This window comes from Salvelinus fontinalis, chromosome 7, assembly GCF_029448725.1.
Source record: "Salvelinus fontinalis isolate EN_2023a chromosome 7, ASM2944872v1, whole genome shotgun sequence".
NCBI lineage: Eukaryota > Metazoa > Chordata > Actinopteri > Salmoniformes > Salmonidae > Salvelinus > Salvelinus fontinalis.
In genome coordinates this window covers 22,062,349-22,076,760 of record NC_074671.1, presented here as the reverse complement: position 1 = coordinate 22,076,760, position 14,412 = coordinate 22,062,349, and the positions used below count along the sequence as shown (strand labels likewise).

At 41.7% G+C, this 14,412-nt stretch overlaps 1 protein-coding gene across 1 annotated transcript in view; it reads left to right on the top strand.

Moving 5' to 3' along the window:
• LOC129859213 (piezo-type mechanosensitive ion channel component 2-like) overlaps positions 1–14,412 on the top strand; it is a 183,321-nt gene that overhangs the window by 27,058 nt on the left and 141,851 nt on the right. The window contains exon 2 of the mRNA XM_055928700.1: positions 2,441–2,536. Coding sequence (XP_055784675.1) covers positions 2,441–2,536 — 96 coding nt within the window. The remainder of the gene's footprint in view (positions 1–2,440; positions 2,537–14,412) is intronic.

Below are 14,412 nucleotides of genomic sequence, written 5' to 3'. Positions count from 1 at the left end.
TAATTATAATCCACACAATAATTACAATTACCTGTTGTTGCAGGATTATGTTCCTGCTGTGAGAAAATTGTCAAATTATGATCCTACACCTGTAACAGGCATATCATCACATACTGTTTTTTTGTCATAGATGTTTAGGTCTATTGATATCGTCTTATAATGTGTGAAGTGGTCATGAGTTATTGAATCATGTCTAAGGTCTGCGTCTCCCTGTGTGCCACAGTCTTTTGTAGCGTCTGAACTTTTCAACCTGCAGTGTAACCATTTTAAATAGAAAAAAGAGCAAGCATACTGGTTTGGTATTTGGCCTTTTAACATCCCACTGCTTGTTCATGGTGGTATTAGTTATATGATGGTAATCTGAACAATACTGTAAATACTAGGCCTACATGACTCAATTCTGATGTAAATGCAGGCCGTCTTTAAAAGTCCGATCCTGAATTACAAAAGGCAGCCCTGCCACTTGATGGTAGGCTAAATATCACAGATTACACCTTTAAAGCGACAATATGTACCTTTTTGGGGGGCTTGACAAAATCCACATTGAAATGTGAGTTATAGAGCTGTCATTCTCATTGAAAGCAAGTCTAAGTTGTGGTAGATCTGTTCTATATGCGCTATTTTTATTTGTTCCGTTCTTAAGTTTAGTTTTTATCTTTTACTTTTGGTTTTGTACACCAACTTCAAAAAGCTGAAAATACAATATTTTAGATTGTACAATGATTCTCTACACTATACTTGTAATTATACTTGAAATTTGGCAAACTATTACAATTTTAGCAACCAGTAAATGGTGGTACGATTAAAACATTTTTTTTTACCCCTTTTTCGTTATATCCAATTGGTAGTTACAGTCTTGTCCCGTCGCTGCAACTCAACTACGGACTCAGTAGAGGCAAAGGTCGAGAGCCATGCGTCCTCCGAAACACGACCCTGCCAAGCTGCACTCCTTGCTTAACCCAGAAGCCAGCCAGTCCAGCTGGCGCCCGAAGTCAGCATTGTAGGCACCCGAAGTCAGCTTATAGGCACCTGCCTGCCACATGGAGTTGCTGGAGCGCGACGGGTCAAGGAAATCCCAGGCCGGCCAAACCCTCCCCTAACCCGGAAGACACTGGGACAATTGTGCGCCCCTCATGGATCTCCTGGTCACGGCCGGCTGTGACACAGCATGAGATCGAACCCGGGTCTGTATTGACACCGCAACGCAATACAATGCAGTGCCTTGACCACTGCGCCACACGGGATGCCAGTGGCGGTGCGATTTCTGCATAGTGCACCTTTAAGATGATGGATCCTACTGGATTAAGTTAAAACAATAGGGATCGTTCCATTTTAGGCAGGTTAAGCAAGACAAGTTCTTTGTTAATGACGAGAACAAGATGAAGCAGAAGAGAGATGTGTAGAAATGAATATCATACTTTAAAACAGACAAATCTGACCAATTAAAAAAAGGGAAAAAACACCACTGTCACTGTGCTGTATCAGGGGAAATACAGAGAGAAAAGAGCACAAAAACAGAGTGTGTCCATTGTTGTGTGCATAGAAATAGAATTTACATTATAAATCTATGGTTTACTTCTGGGTTGGTGAGTGAGCGATGGAGTCTTTATTTTACCTTTAAGCAGGCCAGGCCACCAACCTCTGTTGCATGCAATAATTCAAAATCAAATCAAATTGTATTTGTCACATGCGCAGAATACAACAGGTGTAGGTAGACCTTACAGTGAAATGCTTACTTACAATTCATAGAACTCCTGAGAAAACGACTGATTGTTCATGGGAGTGGACCACTTTGTTTGAAAGCCTGAAGAAATGTTCTGCCAACGTATTTCATTTCGGCTGAATAATATCATGTGGGTGCGCTGACTCACAGGCCTGTTTAACACAAGTACCATAAGTGCCATTTTTCATTAACATTGCGCCGGCTGCAGATCAAGCTTCATGTATGTTTTCCTAGGTAATGGATGGACTGGTACTCAGGCTGACATGCTGAATGCTTGACTGAAATGGCATCAGCCACGGTTTATCTTAATGCAATCTGGATGTTTTTGGCAATGGCAGCAGTAGTAATGTCGTTCGGGCTCCAATTCGGCACTCTGACAGAGATCTGCCATGTTTGTTCCAGGGCAAAATGCCTGTTGTCAAACACTGTTGGAATGTCGAGTGCAGCGCGGTCTTCTATCCAGAAAACGTTGAGGTTTATAGAGCTGTCCCTTCCCTCCCCTCCATTCCCATTGACTTCTCCAAAGCTGCCATCGTAACTGTGAGTTAGCCACAGAACTTCTTCGCCCTTTCATTTGAAACGCCAGTGCTGCTACTCTGTTTTATTTTGGTTCCTTCTAATTAAGGGTGCTAACTTCTTAAGGGGGATTTATCCATGGTGTTATGTCACAGATGGTTTGTGATCTGACTTGGTACTTGCTGCCTTATTGTGTTGCAGCGTGTCTGTTCCGGTACAATGCCCTGTCCTTCATCTACCTCATCTACCTCCTGCTCATCCCATTGTTCCCAGAACCCACCAAAACAACAATGCGAGGTAAGAAATTGACTAAATGACTAAGAAACTGTTCCAATAGGTCATTGACTGCAGGAAAGGGCTACCTGGTAATCCCTAAAGCAAACAAGCCACTTTAAAGAGCAAAAGGTTAAATGCTTAAATTATCAGGGTTTATGGATGGCCTCGGCCTACACCTAGGATTTACAGCACTCGGTGACAGAATGATTTCTGACTGTTTGACCATCTTTGTGTCAGAGGAGGAGACGGGGATGGGAAATGATAGGGCAGTGGTTTGTCATTGTAACACAGGGCTATGACGCGTGTGCACACAAACACACAAACACAAACACACACACAAACACACGCACAAACACACTGTTAGTCTTTCGAACACTGTCATTGGACATTGAAACATAAACACATATGTCCTTAAAATACAGCACACATTTTTGGGGGGTGAGCACCCAGTGCCGTTTTCCTTCATGGACGCTTCCATCTTTAGCGTCTCAGTTTGAACATGGACTTTAATTGTACACTATAAGCCTGCAGTCCAATATAAGACAGCTCTTATCCATCGACCCCCAAAAATGTTAGGGAAAAAAACAAGAAAGAAAGAAAAAAATGAACTGTTGTAGAAACAATGGCATATTTAGTGAACATGTGATAGGCGGTGATAGCACCACTCAGGAGAAGAGAGGGAGGGGGAAGGGAAGGGAGACAAGACAGATAGAGTGAGATGAAAGAATGCAGCCTCTGCCTGTCTGCTCAGACTCTCTCCCCCTTGAGTGTCAGCAGGCCACAAGTTCAACACTGACCACGTTTACATGCACACCAATATCCCGTTGTTATTCGGGATACTCAAGTATTCTGTTTTTGGGTTGACGCATATAAACATCATATCCTGTTTACAATAACCCGAACAAGCTTGTATCCCGGTTATGATAACCCCGGTTAAGATGCCTGGGATATGCTGATCTTAGACGGGATACTGTGGCATGTAAACATCCCGTTTACCGTTGTTTTTCACGGTCTGCGCAGGCTCCGTTTCGCATATCATGGGTGTTGTGTGATGATGTTTTCATCTGATTGTCAACTAAATAACTTCAAGTAGGCTAACTGCGCAGGTTGATCCACCATAATAATTCCATAATAATTGATTTTGCTGTTACTCCGTACTGGGCCGTATAGCCTACTGGCCACTTTCACCCCTAATTTAGACAGCTTTCTGCTTATAATTTCCGGCATTTGGTAGGACATTTGTTTGTCAACTATAGTTAGATACATGCAGCTTCTCTTCTGTCATAACTTGTTGCCCCAGAAGACTAAATAAAGTAGTGCTCACCAGAATAATGTCTTACATTAATAGAATGAATGCTTTAGTAATAGTTAACACTGGTAAAGTTGTCTGTTTGGTTTAGGGACTTGGGAGAAAACGCAATAACTCCAAAACAGTGGAACACTTCTGTGCAAAATGTCCAAATGTCATCAGTTTGACCGGTTTTAAGGAAATGAAAAGCTGAGAAAAATTATGAAACAGGTTTCTGATAAGACTTAAGTTTGTCTTTGGTGCATATTTTAGGTGGTTGAAATACTGTCTGCTTGCATAACAGTGTCAAAGATAATACATTAAACGCACAGTCACATTTTCTCAAGAGATGCTGAAAGAAAGAAATCATATTTCCACTCCTGTTCCTGAGACAATTAGCATTTGTTGTATCATTTTACTGCAAGAAATGCATAATTCTGCAGGAGTTAACGTTATATTAGCTTATATGAGAGGTTATAGGCCTACAGTCAGTGTCCGTATTTCAGTTACTATTCCATTTAACCAAGATTAACTTGAATGAGGAATATTCTGTTTATTCATGGGTACAGGGATCCTCGTCGTGAGCGGGATATCAAAGGTGCATGTAAACAGCTTGTCCCGAATAAGACCTTAAGTGGGATATAAGCTATTATCCAGAATACTGTGTGCATGTAAACTTGGTCACTCACTCTCACTCACTCATTAGCCTGCGAAAGCTCCTCCTAAAATCCCATACACAAGCCCAATCCTCTGTCTACTATCAGTGCCTGTGCTCGCTATCAGTGCTGAAGAAGGCATTGCATCACTACACCCTAAATTTAAGGTTGTTCCCGAGGTGTCTATAGTAAGGTATTGTCGGTGTTGTGCCAGCTTATATTCCCTCTGTGTATCTCAGTTGGTAGAGCATGGCACTGGCAGCGCCAGGCTTGTGGATTAGATTCCCACGGGGGACCAGTACGGAGAAGACTAAATAAAGTACACCAACAAAAAAAAAAGTTGAGATGTATACACTCACTACTGTCAGTCGACCTGGATAAGAGCGTCTGCTTAATGACTAAAAATGTGAATTGTATAAACACCCTATCCTGTCCCCCCCCCCATTGGCCAGACTTATTTCAGTGTTGAATAACCCAGCTGTTATCTGGCGAGAAATACTTTTTCTTTTAGTCACTCCACCTGGTATTCTGTAGGTCTGGACAGAATTTGACCGCGTGTGTGTTATATCTGTTGCTATACTGTAGTATTTGTGGTCACACGACTCACACTTTAAACCAACAACAACTGAAAGCTTCATAGGTCATCATCAATAAAAACTTCAGATGCCCTTGATGTAGCTTGCCTGGCACAGCACGACCAATGGAATAGTCCCACGGCATGCCAGACAAGCCAAGCAAAATCAAACGCAACAAAAGTCTGCTGGTATGAAGTCAATTAATTGATCAGGTTGGTGTTTCCGGTCGGCTGAATACAGAGCCTTGATGCAGTATATGATTAGGATTCATCCCAGTTAAAGTGAATGAGCTGGAGGAGGTAATGTCATGCTCCTTGATTCTACTGTCACGTTCCTGACCTGTTTTCCTGGTTTTTGTATGTGTTTAGTTGGTCAGAGCGTGAGTTGGGGTGGGCATTCGATGTTATGTGTTTCTACGTTGGGTTAAATGTGTTGCCTGATATGGTTCTCAATTAAAGGCAGGTGTTTGACGTTTCCTCTGATTGAGAACCATATTAAGGTAGGCTGTTCTCACTGTTTGTTTGTGGGTGATTGTTGCTGTGTCTGTGTATGTCGCACCACACGGTACTGTTTAGTTTCGTTTCGTTCTTTCATTCATTTTCGTGTGTTCCTTCCTGTTCGTGCGTTCATGTTATATGTTCTCTAGTTCAGGTTTGTTCACATCGTTTATTGTTTTGTTGTTATCAAGTGTACTTCGTGTTCGTCGTCTTGATTTAATAAATTCATTATGTATTCAGCCCCCGCTGCGCATTGATCCACTCAATCACCTATAGACGATCGTTACATCTACGCCATGTTCAGGCATCACAATGTTATAATGGGGAGGCAGCCTGTCAGGCGCTCTGGATAAGAGCATCTGCTAAATGACTCAAATGTTAACGCTAATGTGGAAGACTTGGCTGACCTCATATATTTGTCAGCCTGTTTGCTTTAACTTGACATAGCAGTCTGGAACCACAGTCATATTTGAACCCTGACTGTATGTAACCTAAATAGTATTTGCCATTAAAAACACACAAAAAAAGGAATGATAACAGCTTATTCATAATTATTGAGAATTGACTAAGCTAACAAAAAGTTGATTTGATTGAGTGCTGAACCCATAAGGTTGATGTACACGTCACCTATATCTTAATGGACCAAAACCATACTTGATACTGTATGTGTTTGTAACCAAAGCGATCTAAATCCTACTTTAGTGCCAGTAGTAGTAATTTAAAGAATGTACTTGTGCAAAATACAAGACAGGCATTTGCTAATATCCCAATCTTGGATTCTGCACTTACTCTCAGGGTAGAAGGACAGTCAATGTGTCCAGTTGAGTAATGAGTTAGGCCTACACCTCACACCCAAGGTGACAGGCTCCATGTTTTTTGAATACATTTTTATTTCACCTTTATTTAACCAGGTAGGCTAGTTGAGAACAAGTTCTGCAACTGCGGCGACCTGGCCATAAAACAAAGCAGTTCGACACATACAACAACACAGAGATACACATGGAATAAACAAACATACAGTCAATAATACAGTAGAAAAAGTCTATATACAGTTTGTGCAAATGAGGTAGGGTAAGGGAGGTAAGGCAATAAATAGGCCATGGTGGCGAAGTAATTACAATATAGCAATTAAACACTGGAATGGTAGATGTGCAGAAGATGAATGTGCAAGTAGATATACTGGTGTGCAAAGGAGCAAGATAAATAAATACAGTATGGGGATGAGGTAGTTGGATGGGCTATTTACAGATGGGCTATGTACAGGTGCAGTGATCTGTGAGCTGCTCTGACAGCGGGTGCTTAAAGCTAGTGAGGGAGATATGAGTCTCCAGCTTCAGTGATTTTTGCAGTTCGTTCCAGTCATTGGCAGCAGAGAACTGGAAGGAAAGGCGGCCAAAGGAAGAATTGACTTTGGGGGTGACCAGTGAGATATACCTGTTGGAGCATGTGCTACGGGTGGGTGCTGCTATGGTGACCAGTGAGCTGAGATAAGGCGGGGCTTTACCTAGCAGAGACTTATAGATGACCTGGAGCCAGTGGGTTTGGTGGCGAGTATGAAGCGAGGGCCAGCCAACGAGAGCGTACAGGTTGCAGTGGAGATGGGTATATGGGGCTTTGGTGGCAAAACGGATGGCACTGTGATAGACTGTGCTGTTGGACTGCTTTCCTTGTCCATGACACACGTACTGTAAATACATAATTCCCTACATGTAAGAACACGCAACACGTGCTTGTCAGTCATGTCTCTCTTGTTTAAGGAGGTTCTCTTGCCTCTAAAGTAGTCCCCACAAATAATTGGTGGCAGTGGGGGGGAAATCTCAGCCTCAAAATCTTGACTCAATAATATGACGCCGGTATGTCACAAAGACAGATTCTTACTCTATATTTACTCACCACAAAACATGGAGACCATTTATGACATCTAGTGAAGTGAAGACATGGCGCTCATTCCACTTAATCTTCAAGGAAATTGAATGACCATTTGAATGACGGTACGGTTGTGTGGTTCCCTGGTTTTTACAAGGATGAAGCAGCTGAGGCAGCCAATTGGACCGAGACAAAAAACTGTGCTAGAAAAAGATAATCTGGTGGTGATGGACAATAGAGAGGGACCCCCGGAGGTGACGGAGGTCAGGGTTCAAACGTACAGACTTCTCTTGTCCTTTAGCAGCTGGCTGCAGAGCAGTGGAGAGATTGAGAAATTTTTCCCTTCAATTTTCTTCTCCTCCTCCAGCTGTTTCCCTCCATCGCGGCTCCAGCTTCAGGCTTCAGTCCCATCACCACTCCCTGGAAAACATGGACATGCATCTCTATCAATTAGCTCTTTCCCTCAAGTCCTTTATCAACCCGAAATGTTCTCTGATTTTACACAGCTTTTCTAATAAAGCTCAAGTGACCGTCTGTACGTCATCCTCCGCGACACCTGTTGAGGCAAAGCTTAGTGGCCAAGCAGCTAACTAGTTAGGTAATGTTGAGTAAGTTTCAAGAGGGCTCGATCCAATCATACCCGCATTCCAGCATTCACGCAGTAGATCTTATTCCCACAGTTAAATCAAAACTGTGAGAAAAGCAGTAAACATCACTATACCAGGTTCAATTGTCGGGCCGACAAATCCCATCTTGACATGCGTGCATGCACAAACAGTAAGTCCAACTTTTGTGCCAGTCATTCATTTATGTCAATTGGAGATTTGTACTAAAACACGCACATTGCTCAAGTTTTGATTCAGTCCTGTGTGAGCTGTTAACAAGTGGCTCCAGGGCATGTATATACCCCATCACCACACCACCGGGGCTTAGAGGTGCAGAAGGCGTGATTTACTACAGCCAATACAACTCCAGGTCTCCTCATGGTTTGCTCACTTTGACAGTTCATCAGATGCTGTTTGCTTTGCTTCGGCCTGGTCTCTTAGTTCAATTGGGCTGATTCATACCCGGTTCAGACGGTGTAACAGGGTTGGCATTCGCGTCAACCTGAATCAGATGTCGTACGTTAATTATAAAGATGGCTAATTGCTACTCGAAGATAGGCGTCATTTCATAGCCACTCCTCTCTTTATCTGATTGCGATGTGGCATGTTCTGTGCTAACACACTCTTATGCATTTTTCAGTCATCAAATAGGTGGTATAACTGTTTTGAGAATTCTGCATAGTCAGTCGGTGTGTCATGACCTGATGCATTTTATCAACTAAGCAAACCATTGATGTAGACAACCTAGACACCGCCAATTGACACAAAAACCTTTTGCCCCAATGACTCGGGTTCTACTACCACAAATTCTAGTTTCTCCCCTCATTCGGAGAAATCTCTGTAATACAATACAGCACCACAATAGCAGCGATCTCCACTACCTCGAGCCATCCAGCAGGAAGGTAATACAAACAGACGTAATCTGTCCTTGGAGAGGGGGACGCAGGAGACAAGAGGGCTTCCTGAGGAAACAGAGCTCAATGGAGAGGTCGTCACCAGGGGACCCCAGGCCCACGCCTCCCTAAACTCCTTCATCCAAACCCCTTCGCCTCTTTTCCTCAGGAAGCCGATGAGTCACCTGCACCGTCCGCACAACAAGCTGCCTCCCTGCCTGCCATCCCTCTTCCGCCCTCCATATCTCTTTGAATCCTGACTCAATGCAAGACGTCAACTGTGGCCCTCTGGGCTCCTCTGTTAAGGCAAACCAACAGTGAGGCTTTGATTCATTGTGGTATTGGGTATTTTGTAATGTGGTTTGAATTTGAACTTATGTTGATTTTTTGCCAAATTTAAACCTCTGAAGAGATTGTTTTGAATAGAAATTGGATCGGATGCTTGTTCAGCACTGAATTGAATAATAATAGTGCAAAATGTTTAGGGAGGTTGAAGAATGCAAGTGTCTGCATCATTGTCTGCTGGTCAGTCAACTAGCTCTTTCTGTTGAGGTTGCATTCCAAGACCAATACTGTGTTCTGGCTTGGGCTTATTCTTTGGGAGCCCCTGAGGTGATGTCTCTGCCTCTCTCCACACACACGCACACATAGGCAAAGACACACACACGCACACACACAGAGCTTCCACAATGTGCATTGGAGAGTCCCAGTGGTGTGTTCTGGGGCATATCATAGACTCTGAGAAACATCATAAGGCCTAATTAGAGACTGGTTGACAGTTTGTTTCCTTGATGCATTAAACATCTGTAGCTATGTTGTTAGCTGTAGCATTTACTTTAGCAGATCCTGAGTCATTTCAACTCTTAGCATACATTTGCTGCCCAATTAATAAAAAACAGCCAAATGTACTGTTTTGTTTTGCTATTTATTTTCTGCGTAATATATTGATATTTATCTTTATCAAATCAAACTGTATTTGTCACATGCGCCGAATACAACAAGTGTAGACCTTACCGTGAAATGCTTACTTACAAGTCCTTAACCAACAGTGCAGTTCAAGAAGAGTTTAACAAAATATTTACCAAATTAACTAAAGTAAAAAATACAATTGTATAAAATTATAAAATTATAAAAAGTAACACAATAACATCAATACTACTAATAATGTAAATCTGTATTATTACTAAGACTACTGTTTTAATTAATAGAATTAGTCAAGCCAAAAAACACATTGATCTTTCAAATGTAGTCATGGTGCTCCACATTCTCCCAGAAAATCTGTATAACGAGGGATTTTACCTCTAATTACCTACCTCTGTAGAGGGAGAGCATGTTGGCCATGTTTTTACAAGAACATGTTAATACATAAAATTGGAGTTCAATTAATGACCGTGTCCCAAACTTCATCACTACCCCAGGAAGCTTTGACTACAGTCGAGACAGACATTTTTATTTTTACACACCCACCCTTGGGGTACTTTGTTTTTATTTACTTTCAAGATGGCCGCCATAAAACATTATTCTTTATTTTTTTGTTTACTTAAAAAACAAAAAACGTTGCTCTTTACAAGATCAGTTTTATTTCAGAGAGAATTTGAGTCTAAAGACCCATCTAGTTACCATACACAGCACTACTTCTCATGCGCTTCTTTCCCCAGCAGTCTATAGCAGTATAACAACTACACTATCACCTAAACACACAACTAACCCTAATATGCATTTTCTTCACGCCACAGTCTAATATGTCTTGGGGCTTGCACTCAAGGAATTCTCTCCAGGCTGGTTTAGACCTGTATTCATTCCTTGGGCAGCTTTAAAGGGGATGTGGCATGTGAAGGTAACTGTGGCACGATAGCACAATTTAGATTTTTTGCTAGGCCGTATTCAAAGGGTAAGTGCTTTCCACTAGATTACACCAGATGAAACAGACTACATTGAGCGGGTAGCTAGGTAACATAGTATTAACACATAGCTCAATTTAGCCTTGGCAAAGTAAATGGATAAACATGTGGTCAGTTTGCTGGGGTATATTGGACAGTATTTATTAACACTGTTCTGATTCAGCTAGTAGAATTACAATGTTTTAATGTCAGGAATATGTTTTCAACTAAATGTCAACGACTTAGATTTTGTGTCATTTTGAGTCACATTACATTGAGTCATTTTTTGTCAACAAATTATCCTTAAAACATTGGGCCATATTTAATCAGAGCCAGTAACTTGGTTTGGTTGAATAGGGCTCTTACATCAGCTATGCTTAGGCTCTGGCAATAGATCTAGTCAAATTTCTGTTTTGTCTGTCATTTGAGCTCACCTAAACGAGTAGTCCACTAGTTGGCTTCCATGACAAAACAAATCAATGCCAGTTAACTTTTTAATCTGAAGGAGAGCTATTTCAATGGACTTAACTACAACATGTACCTACTCTGTTTCCCTTCATCCTTCTCTTGCTCTGACAGTATGGGTTCACAAATCAGATTTTCTCTCCCTAATAAGAACAGCAGTAAAGGGGCATAGATTCACAACCATAGGAATCAGAGTCCATTTGGAATAATGTGATTTACCCCCTATCAGTGATTTGTGATGGCCAATAAAGAGCTCTACTTTCAGGCAACAGGATTGGCAAGGAGCAGCGGAGTCAGGCAAAACAATTAGAAGTTATGGCGGGCACGACGGGAACCAAGTTGCAACTCGAGCATCTTTGGCCCCAGGCATGCCGGGACCCTACCTAGGGGCCCTTTAAACGAACAAAGCAGCTCACTCCCGTGGGGCTCACGCCGAACACACACCAAGTTTAAAGTTTTAGTAGTCGTATGGATAGGTTACACATGGTATACCCAGTCCAACGACATGCTTACTTGCCGGTTCCTTCTCGACAACGCAACAACAATAAGAAATAATAAAAGATAAGAATACGAACATAAAGTAAATGGTTCAGTAGAATAGAATACATTTTTATGTAGATGCAGGATTTTTATTTGATCCCTCTTTTGTTGCTGCATGAAATGCAAACTTGTTGTGTATTTGAGTTTTCAAAAGGCTTCTAAAGTTTGTATTTCTACTTTGAAATTTCAGACTTGATTTGCCCTAATGAAAAATGTATCAACCCCTACAAAAATGTTGCTACAGGATTATTTTCCTGCTGCAGCAAACTGGCTCAAATTAAGGTCCTACATCTGTAAGTATAATACAAGAAGGCACAATTTATAGTCCAATATTTACAGATGTTTTTTTGGATGGGGGGATAGGAAGGCAAGTGTTTAAATTGTGCAGTATTTAGCAATCATACATTTAGCAACCGTACGCTTGCCAGTCCTCTTGCACTGGCATCCAGAGATTCAGATACATACCTTCACACTGTTGCATTCCATTAATCTCAACCTTAATTCAAACACGGTGGTGAATGGAAGAGAAGTAAAAAGGGGGGGGGGGGGGGGGGGATTTAAATCACACAATTTGTTTTGTTGATGTTGGAGTATGTCTACACAACCTCTTTTGTTCTTATGCCCTAAATCAGGTGTGGGCAATTCCAATCCTCGAGGGCCTGATTGGTGTCACAGTTTTGCCCCAGTTAACACACCTGACTCCAATAATCACCTAATCATGATCTTCAGTTCAGAATGCAATTTGATTGATCAGCTGTGTTTACTAGGGATGGAGAAAAAGTAATCAGGCCCTCGAGGACTGGAGTTGCCCACCCCTGCCCTAACTCTTACACACACACACACACACACACACACACACACACACACACACACACACACACACACACACACACACACACACACACACACACACACACACACACACACACACACACACACACACACACACACACACACACAGCTGTCGAACACCTGACCCTTGTTATCGGCCATAATATTACATACTTTCCCAAAGGATTGCTAAGTGTTGAAAAATGTTCTTGACCAGGAATACAGTATTAATGCCACTGGTGTGGCTATTTGCTGGTTCTAAATGAACACATCTGGTCCAGCTTCCTGTGTAAGTATCGCCTTTCTACAGTCAATTGGGATATTCTCAGTGGTGTTATTGAGAATAAAACAATTTAACATAAACAGTTGCATTCATGAGTTTTATTGACAAATGTCAATAAAAAAAATAAGGTCCGCCAAAGTGAAAACTTGATCAAAATGAATTTATAAAATGCTGTTAGTACATAAATTGTTTGCTCCCTGGGAAATTAATATCCAACTAGTCAGTAACAACTGTGTGGAGTTTGGAGTTTGTGTCAGCAACTATGTAGCTTATTACAGTATTATAGACATCCTGGGATTTCCTGTGATCTTCTATACAGAAGAACCACTTACCTTCTGTCGACTTGTGTGTAGCTTGTGAACATAGAGCAACATGTGCATGTTCGTGGGAGTCTCAGCTTTTCATAGATAGCCTGTAATAGTTTGTAGCTCAAACCATTCAGACCCTACAGATGTTTTTGTAAAATGACCCGGCCCCGGGCCCCTTCGGGATCCGCCATTGTCTCACAAACACCACTCTAGCTCCCGTTAATCACATAGACTAACGGTCGGTATCTACGGATGCAGAAGAAATGTACACTTAGTATACCAAACATTGAGAACACTTTCCTAATATTGAGTTGCACCCCCCTTTGCCCTCAGAACAGTCTCAATTCGTCAGGGCATGGACCCTACAGAGATGCTAGACCATGTTGACTCCAATACTTCCCACAGTTGTGTCAAGTTGGCTGGATGTCCTTTGGGTGGTGGGCCATTCTTGATACACATGGGAAACTGTTGAGCATGAAAAACCCAGCAGCTTTGCAGTTCTTGACACAAACCTGTGCGCCTGGCACCTACTACCATGCCCCATTCAGGCTTTTAAATATGTAGTCTTGCCCATTCAGAGGTTGAATGGGCAAGACTAAATATTTAAGAGCCTGAATACATGCACAATTCACGTCTCATTTGTCTCAATTCTTAAACATCTTTCTTTAACTTGTCTCCTACCCTTCATCTAAACTGATTGAAGTGGATTTAAGAAGTGATATCATTAAGGGATCATAGCTTCACCTGGATTCACCTGGTCAGTCTGTCATGGAAAGAGCAGGTGTTCTTAATGTTTTGTACACTCAGTGTACGAATACAATGGTACAACCCAAAAGTCTGTAGCTCAAACACACTATGTTTAAAAGTGGTTAGAAGTTCAACATGCATCAGCGTTACGGTGGGGCTCATTGGGTTAATGGTATTAAAAAATTATTCGTTCTCATAGGTATAAGGGATAACAATTATTTCTAAGACATAATTGGCTGAAAAGAAAAACAATGCAATTATATATACGTATGGTACATGAACAGACTCATTGACATATTTCCACAACAGTATCTCATTGTAATGTACACACAATGCTCTTCGAAAAATGTTCCTCCCTCTCGACAGACGGTTTGAAAGATTACAACCAGTAGGTGTTTATGGTGTAGCATGTCCGCTGTTTGATGTGTGGAGCCTTATGAAATGTGTGTAATGGTAGAGAACC